We start from the raw sequence: 21,005 nt of genomic DNA on the forward strand, positions 1-21,005 counted from the left end.
TAACCAGAGAAGGTCTTCAGTGCGGACACAGGGTGGTCACAAGCTGCTCTGGCAGCCGTTTAGAAATATATTTACACATCCCGTAAATATATGGAGCTGTGCATTTTGTTTTTTCTATGATGGCTGTATGGTTTTTCTACGTTATACATGTTTACTCCAACAGACAAACAGGTGTAATTTAAAAACTTTATTAGGTAGACACACATTCACAGAAAGAGCAACTTTCTTGTTTCCCGTTTCCATCTTCCTTAACAATTAACAGTTAGTGACACGTTTCCTCAAACAAGACTCCAGAGATGACCGGGTTAATGAAATCCAAACAAACAGGCATTAACGTGGACAGCTACGTCTTCTTCTGTTTTCAACACCTGCTGTAGCTACAGCCACAGACGCATTCAGCCGAAGGTCACCAGTTAAAACATGTCAAGTTAGCCCCACTTTATTAAAATGCTGCCTACATGTGCATCAGTAATGATAACAGAACAGTATGTAATATTAACTGACAAAGGTCATTTTGCCTGCATAACTCCTAGTTCCCCTTCCCTTCCCTGATACCTTCACTTTATCAGGTTTTGCATTGATTGAAAGGCTGGTTGACCAGAAAAACAAAAATATAATACACATGCAAATTATATATCCTTTATTACAGTGTTCAGTTTTATTAAGATTTTTATGTTGTTAGACTCAACTGTGTTGTGCATTTCAAGGCTGAACTCTAAGCTGGTGCTGCATTGTTCAGCATCATACTGAACAGTGCTTTTAATACAATTTCTATCTCATAATGGTAAACATTTTCCCATGTCACAGTAGGAAAAGCACAGGTGTAAATGATAAGATGAATGATGGATAAATTCAATTTATCATGAGTCATGGTTCACTGGGAAACGAACACAGCGGACCCATTATTAATGTCACTTTACCTTTTCCTAACCTGTCAAAATGAATATTGTGAATTAAAACATCTGTCTGAAAATGTGTTAGAAATACTTTAAAGGGGCAATATGTAAGAATTGGCCACCTGTTCGAGTCATAGGAAACAAAATATCACCAGAGTCACTGCTATCTGTAGCTGCCTATACTGTAGCTAGTTAGCTCAGATAGAAGTGCAGCTAGCAGTCCGGACTGGGCGCACGAAGCACCGGGGGGTGTTCCTGTTTACATGGCTAGCTTTGGACTGGGACGGGCCAGGGTGAGCTGGACTTCAGCAGATATCTTGAAACACAATACATTTACATCCAAACATCAGAACCGTTACTTCTTCACACTGATAACAACTTTGTTGACTTTTTTTTTTTTTCACTTAAATTCTTACATACTGTACCTTTAAAGTTTCATAAACGTACCACTTATTTCAGGCCAGATGTCTCAGTCCTCACTCATTATACCGGCTGTTCTTTCCAGCAGCAGGTATTAATGAACTGTTATATGTTAACACCAGTCAAACAACAACAACAAAACACTACAATACTTATGAGAATTTGTGCCTGTCATTCATTAAAGAGATTAAGCGAACTTCCTGTAGTATGGTGCAAAACCTGCTGTGCTCACAGAATTAGAGGAAACTTGAGCTTGAACATGAGTCGACACCATTAGTGGTTGTGGCAACTTTGTATTGTTGGACGACAGTGTGGATAAAGCTGACAGGAATATTACTGAAAATTGTTGAGAGTTTAATAAATAATCAGCTGCAATCACAATGGCATCTCCTACAGACCAGGACAGGTGGATACAGCGCTGGGATTTCTTTTACAAATAAAAAATAAAGTCTTCACACAAAAGCATTAATAGTGCATTATGAAAATAAAGCTCGCCATGTTCTCTGTCCATCGTCTTATTTGGTGTTGTCTCCACTCCCAGGTTCGCTGCTGAATGATTTGATAAAATTGTAGATTCTCGTGGTGTAAGGGACAAAGTCTTTCTTGTAGATGATGACAGTTTTGGTGTGAGGAGTCTGGTGGACAACTTGATTCGGATCTTCCGGCTCTTGGACCTCTGCTCCTTTTTCCACTAATTTTGAGGGGAAATGAAAAGAGTGATTTAGCTCTTAGTATTACTGAGCAGTCATGGTACAAAGCAGTTTATATGAGGACTGAAACGAGTAATTCGAGTAACTCAACTGCTACAGAGCATCGCGCAAATTCTGGCTGAGACAAACCAGCCCCTCCTCCCTCTACCAGCGGTACCTGTGGGCTGTGAATCACCCGAGATGAGGGAGGAGGACTCGCTGATACTGACTTACATGTCTGTCTTCTTCATTCTTTGCTTCACTCAGTATTTTGATGTCAGGATTATTATTTTATTGACAGTTTAAGTCTATTTCCACTGAGAAATTATTATGTTTAAAGTAATATTTTAGTGTAACTACTATTGTTGCCAATCTAGAAACAGTAGTTATATTCAAAACATTGCACTGACACATGAATTTTGCTATTTAAGCAATGAAAATGTCATTGTTTTTCAAAAAGGAAAGTTTTTCACTTCAGAGACCTGTCTTACTTATTGTTTTGTATATTACTATTGAATAAAAATGTTAATTGCTGAGCATGCAATATATCTTATCCGATTACTCGATTAATTACTAGAATAATCGGCAGGATACTCGATTACCAGGGGGCTTGACTACAAGCGGTGGGAGTATTCAGATTCCTTTTTAAAGTAGCCTAGAAATATAATGTGAATTAATTCCAGTGCTAATAAAAGTCCCTTATTAAACATAGGACTTTAGTACATAAGTATCAGAAAAATGTCCTATAAGTTAAGTATCTGAAGTTACAGTTCTTACTATGCAGACAAAATGGCCTCTGTCAGTGTTAGATTATCAGATATCAACAACTTCATCTGCAAAGTATATAAAGCTGTCAGATAAATGTAAATGTGTGGAGTGAAAAGTCAAATAAATACTCTCTGCATAAAGTGGAAATACTCAAGTACAGCACAAGTACCTTAAAACTGTACTGAGTACAGTACTTGAATACATGTTATTATTTTACTAGACAAAACACTGGAGCTGCTGTTAGCATGGATCTACAGACAGCCAGTGTGTAACAGGCCAACATTAACACTGGAATAGAGAATGAGGCAAAGCTGCAAACAGAAAGGTCATGCAGTCAGGCTCTGCTGAAGGCTGGTTAAAGTCTACAAGAAGAAAACTGACCTGAGCTGGAAAAACGATATGAGTCACTGTGGCGTGACTCTGAAAACAAGCAGGCTACAGAACTGTTGGTTGGGTTTAGTTATTGAACTACTAAAACTGACAAAAACATACAAATAAAAAAAAAAAAAAATGCGTATGTACTGTCAGTTTACAGCATCCTCTAAACGACAGTGTGGAGTCGCTCACCTGGCACTCCGTCCAGTCGACCTGTGTATTTGAAGTAGGCGTACGAACCGATCATGGTCCAGATGCCAGCAGCGTACACTGCAGACATCCTGGTGTTCCACTTCGTCACATCTTTGATCGTCATGGCTGCAGTCTGACAGCAGTCTGACAGCAGTCTGTGTTTGTTTCTCCGTGTTCGGATATCTGGGGCGGACTGGTGCACTCAGGGCGCCGCCATGACAGTCAACCGGAAGTACATATGCTACTGGTTAAAACTTCCGGGACGTTTTTTTTCATGGTCAAGAAATCACAGTAAGTTTTACTGGTCAAGTGTGTGTACCTGTGGATCTCAGTGTATTTACACAGAAAACTACTGTACAGCCCTAAAATAACTAACTAAATAAATAGATAGACAGATAGACAGACAGATATGTCCCAGTGTGACCCCCCACACACTGGTCTGTCCAATCACATGAAGACAATAAGATTAGAGATGTGTCCACATCAGAACTGAACTGTTATCTTTCTGAAAATGTCTCATATCAATGACTCATCTGACTTCATGTCTTCACTTTTACCTGCAGACCCTCTGTGGCTGAGACATCACATCAGTAGTTTGTTTCTTGCGCGTGACTTGGTCTCTGCTTCTCTCTTCATCACTACACCACTGAGGGTGAATAATTAATGCACACGTTTATTCATATACAATCAAACGGAGTTGTTGACATCATCTTTATTGATTACTGATCACTATGAAAGGCAAACTCCATGTAGAAAGACAGGACTGTCAGTACCTGTGCTGGGTTGCTTGTATCCACGGTGCCTCCAGCTGATCAATGAGAAGTGACGCTGACTCCAGAGGAGGTCTGGTTCTTTCCTCTGTACAGCCCCATGCGTTTTAAATCCTCCTTACTGTGCACGTACTGATCACGATGTCCTCTACTGTAATCAATAACAGCTCGCCCTGTCTGACCCAAGAATGAAGTAGAACTTAATCAAATCATGTAAATGAGATATAATAACAATATGAATTAAAGCTGCAAGCCGCGATGAACGGGCCCTCGACCCACATATGTTGGGCCGTGGTGCCGCCGGAGGTTGCGCACCTAGATGTCTGCTCGCCCAGTGGGTGGCGGTATGGATATGACACACTATTGATGCATAGAAAGATTAAGGGCGAGCCTCTCTGCATGTGTGACCAATTTGGTATAGATAGGAAATTGTATGTTGAAGTTGTAATGACTTCTTGCTTTGGCTGTGGTGCTGTCGGAGGGCACGCACATCCTACCTAAATAGGATACATCTGACCCAAAACACAACAGTGACACTTTTCATCTTCGATCTGTAGGAGTTACTTAAATGAATGCATGTGTTATGTGTAAGAGAAAGTGTGTGTGGCTTTCGCCTCATTGTTTTGACACACCAAACAAAAAAAACACTACACTACACACTACTCTACACACTTACTATACACTCCAAACACACTAAATGTCACAAATCTCTCAAATCTCAAAACTCGCTATCGCTAGCTGCTTGTTATCGCTAGCCCCATTCACACTGCCGTTTGCATGCAGGGATCCTGCGCCAATTTTCCGCATCCGCCTCTGTGTGAAAGTCTCAGATGCAGCGAGGGATGAAATTTCGCTGTGCCTCTGATGCACCTCCGGAGGTAGTATCAGAACCGAACCAGTGTGAACGGATAAGCCGGTGGCGCGGAGCGAGGGTGTGTCGGTCTGACAGTCTGATAACTAAACATGTCCTTCATTCAACAAAATAAAGAGAAATGTACCACAAAGCAACGTTACAGGACCAAACAACAGTAACGTAGCAACTGGTAGTGTCTTTGGCAACTTATGTGAGGAAAAAAATACCGCAGTCATACGCGGAGAAGTGTCCGTCAGCCTATCGGTCCAACCAACTCTTTGTCACATTTCTGCCCGAAAAACAGCGCCTGTCCCCGGCAAAAAACTTTAACTCACCAAGTGTTTGTCGCAGTGAGAAAAATCACCGCGACAGTCAGCCCTCCACCGAGACTTCAGTGAACTCCCCCCAGAAAACAGCCTCCCTCCCTGCGAGTGACAGAGTCCAGTTTACTGATGGCGATTATGTAATTATATACTTTAGAACGAAAAACGTAACTTTGTCACTTTCCAGGATGTTTGGTGGGTCAGGATCTCAATCACAACACATTATAACAGCATCCATATGATTATAAACAGTCAGTGGGTACATGTTTAGATTAACAGGAGGACGACGGGGGAAAGACATTGAAAAAAACCACACAGACGTCATCATCATGATGTGTACCGTCATGCCATTTTAGAGCTGCAGCGCCGACTATCTGTGGTTCATCTTTACACCGGAGATGCTTGGTTCTGTGTGAACAACCAACAGCAGAGAATTGGCGAACCGCTGCTGCGGCAACTCTGTGTGAAAAGGGCTGCTGTCCCTCTTTAGGCGTCGTCACTCCGACAACTTTCCCGTTCCTCACCAAATGCAGTGCGTTGCCATATAATTTGTTGATTGGTTGATGTGGTGCATTTGTCCACCAATAAGAAAAGGGGGTAGTCATGCTGTCTTGCTGCTACGTCACCTTAAGACCTCACGTCCTTCGACTCCAGAGAGTTCTGATTGGTTGTTTTGAAATGACTAAATGGCCAACTACCGAATACCGCTGACGGAGTACCAGGTAACTACCGCATGTCTCACTCACCTGTAAGAAAACACCTAATAGGTTCATATTAAACATAAACAACAAACCATTGCTAGCACTGATAGCTGTCAAGCTAGCTTTTTTAGGATTCAGACATTGTGTTGAAAGTGTGTTCTGGTGTTGTAACTTATTGCTGGCTAGCTAGCTAGCTAGCTAGTGTGTGTGTTTTTTTTTAGCTAGCTAGCTAGCTAACGTCAGCTACAACCTGCCAACGTTAGTGTTGGGTGAATACACAAATGAAAAAGTGCATGTTACAAATAATGTAAAAACAGTTGTGTTGTTAGTGCTGTGATTGAGTGGTATGTAATGATTGTGAATGGGTTGTGTGTTTCTATAGACAATGGCTTCTTCTTCTTCACCGCCAAATTTGTGTCCATCGATGACCCTGAGCTAATGGACATGAGGCAGGAGTTACAACTGCTCTCTGGAAGTATTTAATGTTGCATTTGGTGAGAGTGGTGTCATGTAACGTGTGTTTGTGTGTGAGTTGTTTTAGTTGTGAGTATTGTTAGGTAAATGTTTGTATGTTGTGTGTGTTGCAGTATTCGTGCGGGAGTGGTGATAAAAGAGGCAGCCTGGCTGCGCACAGTGGTTGCCAGGCAGACCGGGACAATTGAACAGTTGAGGTCAGAAGTGAAACAGCTGCAGCTCAAGTTACAGCCTGTTACAGCTGGTATGTTGAGTTACTGTGTAAGTCAGCAGTATAAGTATATGGAAAGTCAGTGTGGGAAAAACTCAAAGACTTAATGTAACAGCATGGTGATTGCAAATGTAAGTGATCTCGACCTTATTGCCATGGTGAGGGAGACAGAAGATGCCATGGAGGTGTCTTCTGATGGTAAGTTTTAAATGTGGTAGTTTGTTACATTTAAGCCCTGTCTTTATATGTGAGTGTAACTGAAGTGTAATAATTTATTGGACTGTGTTGGTTATGTTGTTTGTTGTAGGAGTAAAAGGTGTGGCAGAAGATGGTGTCAAAAAAACAAAAAAAACAAAACAAAAGTACTTCTTGTAAAGTATTTGGATGCGTGTTTCTTTCCTTTTGTATAAATGTTGTATGGTGTTGAGGGTGTGTTCACACAGAAAACAATTGTAATCTTACAGTATGGCAAAAAGAAAAAAGAAAAGTATTCCAGATGTGTTAGCCATTAATTATTTTTGTGTTTCTAAAAGATGGAACTCAATTTTTGTGATGTTGGACTGTAGCATGTGAGAGGTGGTTTGTTTTGTAATCAAACACTTTATTATGATGGAGGAAAGTAAGCATTATTAAGTATAAAATTAAGTTTATATTTCTCCTTAAAAACTGTTTACCTTGCCTTGTATGGGTCATTGTTTTCAGCACAGCCTCACTTGTGTGACTTTCTTGTTATTTTTTTGTTTCATTTTGACATACCGTATTAACACATGGACCTAAAATCACACACAAAAAATACAATCCGAGTAGGAAAAAGTTTGATTTACAGTATTACTGTGAACACAGTGCATTTTTCCACCAATAACAAAAAGGGGTAGCCATGTTGTTTTGCCTGCATGGCATGCACTTTCGCTTGCAAGCATTTTCCTGAGAATAGCCCATTTTTACAGTTCCACCAAACGCACACCAAACGTGATGACAATATTCAGGAAAAAGCATGGCGTAAATTATTTATCATAAGTCTGGTTTCCTCACTCTTTTCACCTGTTCCTTGTCTTGTCATTAGTGTGTCTGTGTGCCTCTGTCTGTGATGTCCCCTGTTACTCCGTCAGTCTGTCTGTTCCTCTCGTCTCCCATTTGGTATGTTTTTGGTTTCCTACTTCTCGTTTTGATTTGAATTTTGCTTTTTGAGCCTTTTAGTTGCTATTTTGCATTTTGTCTTGTTTTCTTGTAGGTCTAGGATCCTTTGGTTTTTGTATTTAGTCAGCTTTTGTTACTAAAGCTCGCTTTTGTTTCCCCCATTTCCTGCCTCCTGTGTGTGTGTCTGCATTTGGGTCCTAAGATACAACCTCACCTTAACACAGATGGCGTACTTATTGCGACTGGTGTACATGCATCTCTGCTAAAAGGATTGGAAGACATGTTTGCTAAGTATGACATGTGTTTGTTGACAGTGGGTAGTAGCTCATGTGCACTCATTTCTCAGAACGGAGAGTATGCAGTGGTGGATTCTCATTCGCACAATGCTGCTGGTATGGCAGATATTAGCTTCAAGTCATCTTTTCCAAGAACTCCACTGTCACATGATACTCTTCACAAGACTGTATGTCAGAGAGCAGGGGCGCCGCTAGGGATTTTGGGCCCCATGAAAAGAATCTTTACAGGGCCCCCCAACACAGCGGCAAAATTTTTTGATGCTATTTTAGCATATACTTTCATCATCATTAGGGGCCTCTCTGGGCCCCCCTCAATCATGGGCCCCTAGAATCCGTCTCCTTTACCCCCCCTTTTCGGCGCCCCTGCCAGAGAGAATCCCCAAGGTTTTAGTTATTTCTTTAAGGCTGACACTACGTTCTTGCTTAATCTGCATGGGCAACACAAGAAAATAGAAGCCATTCTTTAGGTTTGCATCGACTTCAAATACTGTGTTGCAGGAGTCACACTGAGGGGGGCAGTCTGCTCTAAAGGTATTTTACACAGCTCTCACAATAAAAGTGAACTTCAAATTCAGCTGAGCTTCCAGACCTGGAAACATTATGTTAAACATTTTCAGTAAGTGCTTTGCTGGTTAAATTATGCCGTAAGAGAGAGGACGTCAGCATAAATGCACCTTTGCCTTTTGAAAGAGGTGTCATAAGCCCTATAAATGTTCCATTTTTCCATAACAGGGAATGCAAGAATATTTATGCATCACAATGGCATTTGCCATATATTATTATAGGGACAAGAGCGTGGAAGTTGGGAAAAATGACTGGATGAGTAGTGAAGACCAGCAAGCATCTTCAAAAATGATTCCACAGTGCCCCAACCTTGAGGATGGTGGATAAATGTCAAGTGGGACAAAGGCAGGAAAAAGAAAGATGGTCCATTTTCAACTACCGAAAATGAGGAGTCATCAGATAGCTTGCTCAGCTATGGGATCAAGGGGTCAAGACATCTGGAGACATACAGTCAAGAGGAGGACAAAGCCAGACAGTAGGTGGATGAATGATGTGGAAGAGGACAATGAAAGACCAACAAAATGGGTAATTATAGATAAACAACAGTGCAGAAATGCTAACAGTTTCTATGTCACCCATGTGTATAATAAATTATAACCATGTGTTACAATCTGCTTATATTACTGTATAATTAGTAAGTGCATTTAAGTTCACTTGTAGTGTAGTTCAAAGTATACTTTCATAAACTAAAAGTGGAAGTAGAAGTATATAACGAGTACACGTAAGTATACAAAATAAAACTTAGATGTAAACTAGTTGTGTACTTTGTTGTGTAGTTTACTGCTCTTACACTTAAAGTATACTTTTAGAAATTAAAAGTGGGTCAATTTAGTCCATAGAAGTATTGAAATAGTACACTACATGTACATTACTAGTATACTGATATTAGTATACTTAATACATGAAGTTTTTATTGCATTTTCACAAGGTTATAAACAGCAACAGACAACACATAAAGAGTAAGATGCACAAACACAAATACAAAGTAGAACAAAAATAACAACAGACAAGAGATATTTAATTATTCATACTATTACACTATAATTAGACATCTATTAAGTCTGTGTCATAAGCCATATAGATGTTCCATTGTTTCCAGTTCTCATTAAGTGCATCCTCTCTGACTCTCTGACTGTGTGTCAATTTTTCCATAACAAAACTTTTTTGGACAGTTTCAAGCCACTGAACCTGTTTTTGGTTGTTTACTTTAAGCCACTTCCTTGTAAAGTTTCTTTACTCGCTGCCAGTTAAACTTTGATCAGGTAAAGATCTTCTGTCATTGCAGCATTCTCAGTATTTCCTTGATACATCACAGGGCAAACATTTGGGATTTACTCCCACACAGCCTTCAACACTGTTGTTGAGCAGCAAGTTTCCTGCTTTTTATTTTGGGTGTTTTGAAAAAGTGGATTAAATTCTTCCAGCAGAATTCCCTCCGTACTACTGAACTTGTGTGTGTACATTGTGTCTTGCACATTTGATACAATCCTTTGTCTGTTATTTGAGTGTCTAACTCTGCTTTCCATTTTGCTTTAATATAGAGTGTTGAATCCCCCCAAAGCTTGATAGAAAGCTGAGATGAGTCTTCTGTTTGTATGCATCCACCATCATTCCAATCACCTTATTCAAATTCCAACTGCTTTTTCCCTTATCTCTTTTTGAAAGTAGTCCCTTAACTGCATGTATCATAAAAAATCTTTGTTTTCTAGACCATGCTTTGCCTTTTAATCATGGAAGCTTATAGATTCCCCACTTTCTGAGACTGTACATGTTGCTGTTATGCCTATTTGTGCCCATCCTTTGAATGTTGGGTCATACACCCCTGGCTCAACATTCGAATCATAGGCGAACAACCTCAGAGTATGAGCCACTATTAGATAGTTGCCCCCCACCAGGATCTGGCTCTGATAACCCTGTATCTCCCTTTCTGTTTCTTTCCATTGAGACTCATAGTCAGGTCTACACCAACAGGCCAGATATCTAAGTTGGGCTGCATAAAAATATTCCTTCAGGTTGGGTAGAGCCATTCCTCTCTTATTTTTCCGGCAGTGTTGTAAATCTTGTTCTTGGCTTTTTGCAGTTCCAAATTAATCTAGAGATCATCTTGTCCCAGGCTATCAATTGTTTTTGGGAATATTAATTGTGAGAGATTTAAATAAATATAACAGCTGAGGTAGGAAAATCATCTTAACCGCTTTTTTTGCTGAGATACTGTAAGCCCAAAATGGTCATAAGTGATTTTGGACCAAAAATGAATTAAACAACAATTGAAACCATGTTTGCCATAATTATATATCCAACTTTAAACATTCCTTGATAGGAACCTTGCTTGAAAAACCTTTATTCACTGGATTATAGCTTAATTTACTTTACTGTGCAAAAAGACTTCATACTTGTTTCACCGAGATAAGCCCAAAACTGACGTGACTGTCCTCTACACAAATCATGAAGTGGAACTCAATTGAAACCATGTTTGCCATAATATTTATCCAACTAAACACATTCCTTGGTAGGAAACTTGCTTGAAAAAGCTTATTTCACTGAAATACTGCTTTTCTTGTCAATGATAGAATCAGCCCTGGTGGACTAGTGGTCCGGATAGATAAATGTAGGTTCATGAAAATGTATAAATAAACTGAATACATTTACTTTTGTACTATTTATTTACCAACTGTTTCTAATGCACGTAATCATTTATTACAGCAATTATTTATTTGGTTCTGCATGTATCTCTGCATGTATTTAGTTTTAAATCAATGCAATAATTAATCAATTCATTATTTAAGCCTTTGCATCTATGTTTATTTATTCCTGTAATCATCTGTTTATTAATTCTTAAGTCATTTTGTGTCCTCCATACTGGTATCACTGGATATTTACACAGTGTCGCCAAGTGGACACTATGGAGAGATCATTTTGTAATCTGCCAACTGAAGCAATGACTTATAAATCTTGATATCTCAAACATGCTATTAAATCTAATTGGTGTAATGGCAGATAATCGACGCGGGACGCTGTAACTTTTGGAGCGACAGAGTAGGAATTTTTATCCTCTTTTAAAATGTATATACAGACTCGTGTTCACTAGTGAAGGATTACTGCCATGAACGCCTCCAGTCCCCCCATTCTATAGCTATTACAATCAGACCACCACAACAGGTAAATAAGTTTCATTCATTCTTTATTTTTTTCATGTATTAATCACTCATACTCCAGCAATTATTTTGCAGTATTTACTCTTTGCTTCTTTTCATCACGTTTTAATACTCTCTCCCACACCAGCACCAATGATCACCTCTTTCCCACCCAAACCCCACAAACAAGAAGACACAGAGGGCCCTTAGTCACACACATTTTGGATGAGATATTGCCTTCACTAGGGACGAGAACCAGTGATGGGAAAGAAATTGACATTTAAAGATGGTACAGAGCTGAAACGGTGAATGACTAGTTGCAGCTGTACGCTACACTGATCACATGGTTTCAGATACTGCAAACGATCGATCATATAACCTTTAAGTCAAACATTAGTCTCTTCCAAAGACACTTGAGGTACAAGGTTAATAATTCCTCTTTTTAACACTGTGATATCATCACCACATCAGGTTTAATTCATCCAATTCAGCATGTCAGGAAAATAGTAATTAAACTAGCAATGACATTTATTTCAAATTTTGTTTGTTCACTGCTTGGAAATCAATTTCATTCTTTTAATAACAAAAAGACAAATTGAACCCAACCTAAGTAAGTCAGTGATCATACAGAATTATTGTTTTCCTAATTCATTGTGCAGTGTTTGAGCCAACAGAGCGAGCAAACCGCTACAACACGAGGAATTTGTGATTTTTTTTTTTATATTTTACAACATTTAAAACAATCATTTTTCACCATGCCACCTGCACTTTAAGAATTCTGCTGCTAAATTCAGGGTGGTCAATGGACTCGGACCAAATGTTCCACATAAAAACCTTTGAGGGCCACAAATATTGAGAACTCCAGTAAACAGAAAGGGCTTATTGCAGAACAGTATCAGTGCAGATGATATGTAGAAAATGAAAGTACTCTTTACCTCACAGAAAAGCAAGGGTACAAGGGTTTGACTTTCTATTAAAATTCATTATATTTCACACTCAGATAAAAGTCTACCATCAAATTCCTTTTCCAAAGAAAAGACGATGTGAATCAGCTTGACTTCTGTACACGTGAAAAAGAGACTTTGTATGTAATAACACTGTCTTTTTAAACCAATTGTAACAAATGAAAAAAGGCATAGAATAAAACATACATGTACAAAATGAAAAAAGGCTCTCTTTCTTTTCTCAATGATAGTGTCAAGAAACAAATGCTACTAAAAAGGAAAGATGTAACTATATTTCATATTAAAAAATCAAAATGAAGAAATCACCATCATCAGAGCTAAAGGATGACGTGATTCCAATGGAGTACTGAAATAATACCTAAACCAGGAGCATGTTGGTAGTATACACAGTACACAGATTCTCTTTCACACACACACCGACACACACAGACAGACAGACACACACACACACGCACGCACGCACACCGGTCTCGTAACATTGTAACGGGGTCATTTACAGACCCAACTTAGAGACTGAGCAGCGTGTTGATCAGTCAGGAGGGTTGAAAATAAGAAGAGGAGAGTTGTTGAGATCAGAATGATGCTAGGTATTTACCTCCTGCGGCAGTTTAAAGGTCCCATGTTGTGCATCTTTTACAATCTGGCTTTGTGTATTTACACTTTGGTGCAGTCACACAATAATTATGCTTTTAATGGTATTAAGTCCTAAAAATGCTTATCCACTTTAATACATCTTGATTGAATTAATATTATCACAGGGACCGTAACATCGTCATAGATAGAAATCCCATTAGTTGTCTCTAATTGGCCGACACAGCAGCTCATCTGATTTAATTGAGGTAAATCCACAGAATGTTGGCCTTCTAGTTCAGATGCTTCAAGCTAATCTGATTGGAAAGATTTCATTCCAGTTGTCATGTGTTTCCTGTGGTCTAAATCTGGTTTAGTGAACCTAATAAGAATTAGGAGCAATTTAGTCCTTATTAACCATATTTGATGACACATAAGACGGGAGTTTCCATACATCTGGGACCTTAAAGGAAAAGTTCACCCAAAAGTGAAATTTTATCATTATCTACTCACTCCCATGCTGAAAATACATAACGCCTTTGAAATCAATTTGGGGCTTCTGGAGACTTAGACTATGCTGATGAAGCTGTATGGAGCCATTTATCTTTATCTTTTTTTAAAATGTTTTAAGACTGCTCACCCGACTTTCCATCTGCATGGGGTTGAGTAGATAATGACTGGATTTTCAGTTTTGAGTGAACTGTTCCTTTAAGTAAAGGCCCGTTTAGTCATGTTTTTCTACCAGAATTTGATAGGTGGCAGGGTCCTTGTCTGGGGGGCTGGCTGTGGGGTTGGCGTTCTCAATTCTCAAATTGATACATAATGGAGACAGACAATCCCAGTGTCTTGACTAACTGTCAAGATTGACCAACTAGCACGTATTTGTAAATTGAGGGGTTTCATTCTTCTCCTCTGTGTGTTTGGGCAGACCAGGCCATGACCTCTGCCTCAGATCTACATCTTATCTTCTCCATCCTCCCCGACCGTCCAACCCGCTGCTCAATCTGAGGGACTTTCTTGCTGTGAGACCAGCACATTGGTTCATTTCTCTGTAGCACTGACAGTGAAGCTCATTCGGCTACAACTAAACACATGAGGCCTTAAAGCAAATCCTCAGCATTTAAATTCAAGGCGACCCCCCACACCGCTCACCTTCGTCACATTTTATTCACATCTCACTTTTCTCTCAATGGTGCCCCATCCACCGAAAACCATATGTACCATCAAAAGAGACACAAAAAAAAATCTAGATATGCAAGTAAATACTGGTACCTGTGTATCTAATGTTAACTTGTACCACAGTGGCTCAATAGTAAGACTCCAAATAGGCTCAAATAACAAGCCTTCGTTTGGTCAAAAACATACAAAGCCTAGGTCATATAAAACCCATCAAGTCAAAAGTAAGTGGTAACGTATGGAATGATGATAAATGAGGATTATAGTCATGATAAAAAAGTAACACAGGTGGATAACTCATAGTAATATTTTGATTTGTCCCAGTAGCGTGCAGGATGAGGTGTAGTCCACCACTATCACCACAAGAGGGAGTAGCAGCACTAAACTTCACCCACAAACAAGCAGGTGGTCAGAACATGAGCACACTGACTGTCTCTTTGTCCCTTCATCGTTCTTTTTCATTTCCTTGTGTTTTTAGTGATAGCTAAAGTACCATACAAGTTAGATTTCCTCTACACCTATCCTAGGCTACATTCGTACACCATCTTTCTCTCTTTCTGCTACGTCATTCCCGCTCTCCTTTCTCCTGTCCCCTCCCCCACTGCTCCAAATGCTTTCTCTCTTTGTCCTTTCTTTTCCAGTTTTCGTTGAACTGCTCTAAAATCTTGCCATCTCTTTCTGCTTAGTCTTTCTCTCAGTCAAGCCAACTTGTTTTTGTCCTAATGGTTAGTACCGATTCATTCTCACCTGTCAGGATTTAGTACCAAGCTGTTTAGTACCTAAAACCACGAGTGTCATTATTCTCGCTGCTGGTTTCTTCGCCTCCTCGTGCTCCACGGGACTTTTCTTTCTGTGCTGCAGCTTCCTCAGACTCCCTCCCACCTCTGTTGATGTGCTTGCTTGAAAACATCTTCTATAACCCAAAATGTCCCCCTGCACCCCTTTTAAGTGCTGGCAGAGAGAGTGTGTCTCAGTCTGGGGTCTCCTGCTTCTCATATTTTCATGGTTGGGCCAGATTCTCTTCCTCTACTACTCATTCTCTCTGCCACCCTTTACTGCTCTCATGTGGATATCTCCTCCTTGTTGCTTGTCTTTTCACTTTTCCATCAGTCCATCATCCTCTTCGATGCCCTGAGCTCGGAGCTCTTCCAGGACATTGTCAAGGTGTCCGGGGTCGGGGAAGCCATGGCCCGTCAGGTTGGAGCCAAACTCAGTCTTATGGTGGACCTTGAAGACAGAGAAAGAATGTTGTCTTTTGTTTCAATATCAACAAACTTTTTGTGCATTAATCACAGAACTATAGTCGATCGAATTCATTCTCGAGTTTCAGTCTCTGCTGGGGCTTTTTCACAGCTTCTCCATTACCAATTTTACAGGCGCTCGTTTGCACTTTCAGATATCAGCTGTATTTTACTGTTTAGTCGTGTTCACATTAGTTGTTTCAGGAGTCGCGTTAACTCACTGCTGGTAAAAAGTCAACATTTCCCAGATTTCCCCAAACTCCTTTGGCCACTACCATTCACAAGCGCATCATCAGCTACAGGCACAACTTTGAGCAGGTAGCCCTGTTTTAATGGCAATGCAACTCCCTGCCGTGCTGGGCTGATGTGCCGAGTCAAACCGAGGCAAGCCGAGCCAGAACATGTGTACTGAATAGCCCCATAATGGTATTCTGTATGTACCTCGTTCCAGATGACGGTGTCAGACTCTCCTGTAGTGCTTGAAGTACCAACTGAGAAGATCAATCTGCGGTCCCATGCTACCAGGAGCAGTCTGAGTACCTGGTGGCAGGATAGGGTAGAGGTAAGGACAAAGGGTTAATTTTAAATGGTACCTTTAAGATGAACCTATATTAAGAATGGACCACAGGATGTCGGGTGTCTGTAACAGGATGGTGGATTGTATTCACCTTGCGTCCTTTCTCACTGTCTGGGAGGTAGCAGTGTCGGGGAAAGCCTCTGGCAGTGAAGGGCTTTCCTGGGTTCGGATGCTCTGGTCCCTGAAAACAGAGAGAGGAGATTAAATTTAGCAGGCACTAGTGCTGATCAACCTAACTCTGACCATGTAAAACCATAACTGAGAGTCAAACCAACAGTGCTGTCAGTCCTCTTGGAGTACCTGAATGCCTGGTGGTATGTTGTAGATGATGCGTATGGTTTTGCAGTCAGGATGCCCTGGTATAGAGTGAGGGATGACGTGGTACTCCATCTTCCCTGCCGGCTGGTTGCCTGTCTTTACGCCATAGATGGTTTTACAGGTGGGACACTGAAGACTGAGAAGAGAGGACAAGCTTGACTGATTATCAGCTTTTTTGCAGGAAAACCGAGAGACAAAAAAGAGAAACTGTCCCTCTATATTAACTTACCTGCCATCCTTGTTGCCATTATTATACATGGCCACCAGACACTGGAAATGGTACTGGTGTCCACACTGTGTTAGTCGCCCGACTGACTCCGCCCGAGACACAGGCCCCACCCCTGGACCCTTATATCCAGATGGACCCCCCAGCGGCTCCATACAGATGGTACAGTCCTATGAAAGACAAGGAAGGGAAATCATGTAATCATGTAATGTGAAAACAACATTATTTGTCATTTGAGTGAAAGGTAGAGACACAAATACTGTTCATACCTCCTCTGGTGAACTTTTTACTTTCTGCAGGTACTTCTTTACGACGTCCTCTGGAGTTTTACCTGCAGACAGAACAGAGCGGAACCAGAGAGAGAGTGAGGAAACGATAAAGGGAAAGAGAAAGTCAGAGTTGTAAACGGTAAAGCTTTCCAAAATGTATCCTATTATAGATCGCGTATGTGACCGTTGTGGGGTATTTTCTGCCTCGCTGGGGCGTATGTTCTAGCTGTGCCCAAAATGATCATGTTTGAGGGACTCTATATTTAAAATTCTGCCTGATATTCTGGGACACCTGATCCAGTGTTGGCTGTATCTGTGGTACTGGCAGAAGACGGTCCCCAGGACTCATCTCCACATTGCCAAGGCTCATAACACTTTTTGGCATGCAGATTAATTTTTACTGAACTGGAAATAGGCCTCCCACTTACACTACGTTGATGATGTCACGCAACAGCCTACAATGGAAAAGCTGAGATCCGCTTCATGAGGCTCCATAAAAATAAGCAAACATATTCCGGAAGACTCGGCAACACTTTGAGTGATTGTTTATGTAGAGAGGCTAAGCAATAAATATCCCTCTGCTACAATAACTATGTTAAGAGAGATGTCAGTTATTAGCATGTAAAGCAGCTACGTACCTTGGTTAATATCTATACTGTATATATACTGTCCCTGTTGTACTGTTTAGTTTACAATACGTTTAAAAATACAATAAAAGGTCACAGTTCTTTGAGTGACACCTGGTTGGTGAATCATTTCTACACCTGTCAGCATGAATGCATCTCACTCTGTAGAGCTGATGACAAACAAAGAGACCCTGACTCATTCCGGGCACATTGGGATGTACAAACAGAGGCCTTTCATCAAACTAATGCATTTGTGGAAACATAACTGTGTCTTTTCTGTGTTTCATCATCACTTGAGTGCTTACCCTTGCGAGCCTGTTTCTTGGTGGTCTTCCTGCAGCAGTGGCCAAAGCCTGGTACGGGTTTGATGTCGCTCTTGCTGACAGGCGGAGGGTGCAACACGAGTTTCGGAGGTCTGGTCAGACACACGGGCAGAGCAGCCGCACTCATCAGGATACCTGTGATCCCTGAAATACAGCAGAGTGAATCTGGTTAGAGGAGAAATAGATCTGCCTCTCTCGTGAACAGTTCTCAATCCTTTCTGTGACCTGTAACAGCTCATGGTTAGTGTGTGTTTTTACCAGCCAGTGCAGGGTGAACAGGACTGGATCCATTGAGATTCTTCACTGGGACGGTGGGCACACTGCAAGAGAGGACACAAACTTTTTTAAATTCAGAGTGTTTCCGTCAGCGACTGTTAGATCCCAACAGACGTGAGAGGTCGGCAAATACTTTGAGTTAACCTGGAGAATCCATAAAATAGATGCTCACTTTGAAAAACAGATGATTGTCATTTTCACAGACAGAGGTCCCAGTTAAGCAAACCAAACTTCACACAGAGACAAAAAGCAGAAACTTCCCAAAGGGACAAAGTTCAAGAAAAAAATAATCAAAAGACACAAAAAGCAACTCCGTTCCTCTGTGTGTTTTCCCTACTATGTCTCCGAGCCTCTGTTAGTATCTCCTCGTCTGAGAGTGTACTACTCTGTCTGGCTGCCAGAGAGTGTATAAATGACTAAGTCCGACAGTGTGTGTGTTTATCAGGGCTAATCCAGAGAGTTTCCATCGGCTCAGTGATCTGACGTCACACAGCTGCTTGCTGGAGATTACCTGCCTCGTCACAAAGTTTATCATCATCATCATCATAATCTCTAAGTGACAAACACACATGTATCATACACACAGACTGACATCATTACTTCTTATAGAATTGTGTAGAATTTCACCAGAATATTTGATGATAGATGTCTGCATACCTATTAAGTATATTCAGAGCATAAAGCTGGTCATGGTCTTAGTCTTACAGATATGATATGTACAGTTTATGGTTATATACATGCATCTCTGTGCATTTAGATTTCTCCCACTTCAACTCTGAGGTCAGGTGCTAATAAAGTACTCAGCTGACAGCTGTATGCACCAACACAGCCATTCAGCTAGAGTCAGTGGCACGCTACTTACACTAGACCTGGAGGCTACTTAGGCTATAGAACACATACAATACATATACGCATGAGAGGCCTTTCACTCACACACGCACACACACACACACACACACACATGCACACACATTGAAGGTTGAGGGTGTGTGTGGCATTACAGTCTTCATGGCATCGGACTATCCTTTGTCTTTTAGTCATAAAATGACCACACACATATTGAGGCTGTCTGGAGGTCGTGTTCAAGCTATGAAAGTGTCTGATAACTACTGACTGGTACGGAGGATCGGTACTAATTTGGAACTGGATCCTGACTGGTCAGTACCAAAATATTGATAAGCTCCTGGACAAAATTTGCTGCTACTGGTAATTATGTCATAATAAATAAACTATTGTCCTGATAATGGAAAATGTATTGGTTATCAGCAGATAATGAAATCATAGCTGATAAATAGAACTGATAATACCAAGCCAAACTGCTCTAGTTGACTTAAGTGCAGCATTTACACACAGTATGTGGCGGCATGCACCTTTAAAGTTGGTTTGCCAGCTGCCAATAAACACAGAGAAGACGAACATCAACAACAATGCTGTTGTCGTGTTGATGACGTAGAGCTGCTGCACCTGTGTAGAGCCATGCAATGTAGACAAGAGCCGCACATATCGTCGCTGGAGTGACAACACAATTATAACTTGCAATACGTGTTCCGCAAGTGTTCGGAGGGGAGGGAAGCAATGAATAATAAATCATCCACCTTTGCCTGCTACATCTTAGCCTTTTTATCCTCAGGAGTGCATCAACTATAGGTTCTGAATTTATTTTAAAAATACAAAAATGTGAAATTATTATCGGTATCTGCCGTGAGAAGCAGGTAATTATCACTTATGGGTACCATCTCAAAAAATCCATATCGTGCATCCCTAATATTAGTCCACCTCTGACATACCGTTGCTGGCTGCGATGCTGATGGGCCAAAACTAAAAATGCCACTGTCTTGACGTTGTCAGGTCATGGTAACACTCATTATCCTTACAAAAATAAGTATGTAGTTTTTAATTCAGGACACGGTTATCATCAATTTTGACCATTTCTAAGTCATTATCCTGATTAATGCCATGCAGCCACAGCTTCACCAGTGGATAGCAGAAGTCAGACACACAAGTCCAACTCATTCTTCACCGCTGGACAAAGTAAAATCGCACAGGAAAAAATAGCAGAAAGCCACAGGGCTGTTGCAAAGTGTATAGACTGAATCACTCTGACATTGTGTTAACAACAGTCACTTCTGGTTAGAAAACTGGCAGTTGATCTGCAGTGTGGAGATATGTGAAATCTGAAAACTTGTTTAAATCAAATCAATACAAATTAATAATGTCACCTGGTGATGCTGGTACATAGTGTGCTTCCATAATACACCAATAACTTAAGAGTAATCACAGGGTGAAGACAGATCACCACAGAATTACAGTACCTGCATAGGATGCTTGCATAGATGGACATGTTCACACATTTTATGTCTGCAAACACAATCATGTGTTTTAGGCTTGCACACACAGTCCACACAGATCCTCGTGGCCATGGGCAAAGGACAGAACTGATGTCATGTGAGCCCTTGTGGTCATATGGATCATTTGGGCTTAATTCTGTCTTGTCTAGGTTTCTACCTGTTACTCTTGGGAAGTTCTAATAACAGAAGACAACTGTTTTATCAGGTTTATATGAGGTTCTGACTACACAATATCAGCCTGATAATAGCCTGACTGAACAGACAAAGGGCATCAAGAACAAAAACAG

At 40.6% G+C, this 21,005-nt stretch overlaps 2 protein-coding genes and 1 long non-coding RNA gene across 4 annotated transcripts in view; 1 reads left to right on the forward strand and 2 right to left on the reverse strand.

Moving 5' to 3' along the window:
- Positions 1-172: 172 nt before the first annotated feature.
- LOC311266400 (small integral membrane protein 26-like) lies at positions 173-3,579 on the reverse strand. The gene is made up of 2 exons (XM_084368750.1): positions 3,341-3,579; positions 173-2,007 (listed from the first exon to the last, which is right to left on the reverse strand). Exons 1-2 carry the CDS (start codon positions 3,462-3,464, stop codon positions 1,832-1,834), a joined length of 300 nt encoding a protein of 99 aa, XP_084224876.1. The 5' UTR covers positions 3,465-3,579; the 3' UTR covers positions 173-1,831.
- Positions 3,580-5,898: 2,319 nt separating this feature from the next.
- On the forward strand, positions 5,899-7,094 carry LOC311269203. The gene is made up of 3 exons (XR_014624060.1): positions 5,899-6,008; positions 6,370-6,481; positions 6,575-7,094. It is a non-coding gene; the product is annotated as an uncharacterized lncRNA (long non-coding RNA).
- A 4,739-nt stretch (positions 7,095-11,833) lies between these two features.
- LOC311266346 (E3 ubiquitin-protein ligase DTX4-like) overlaps positions 11,834-21,005 on the reverse strand; it is a 38,904-nt gene continuing 29,732 nt past the window's right edge. For both annotated transcript variants that reach the window (XM_084368674.1, XM_084368673.1), the window contains exons 5-12: positions 18,353-18,414; positions 18,077-18,238; positions 17,146-17,207; positions 16,880-17,046; positions 16,633-16,786; positions 16,424-16,513; positions 16,197-16,295; positions 11,834-15,741 (exon numbers count right to left, since the gene is read on the reverse strand). In XM_084368674.1, coding sequence (XP_084224800.1) covers positions 15,610-15,741; positions 16,197-16,295; positions 16,424-16,513; positions 16,633-16,786; positions 16,880-17,046; positions 17,146-17,207; positions 18,077-18,238; positions 18,353-18,414 — 928 coding nt within the window. In that variant the 3' untranslated portion in view covers positions 11,834-15,609. The remainder of the gene's footprint in view (positions 15,742-16,196; positions 16,296-16,423; positions 16,514-16,632; positions 16,787-16,879; positions 17,047-17,145; positions 17,208-18,076; positions 18,239-18,352; positions 18,415-21,005) is intronic.

Source organism: Pagrus pagrus (assembly GCF_965226575.1).
Source record: "Pagrus pagrus genome assembly, chromosome: 2".
NCBI classification, from domain to species: domain Eukaryota; kingdom Metazoa; phylum Chordata; class Actinopteri; order Spariformes; family Sparidae; genus Pagrus; species Pagrus pagrus.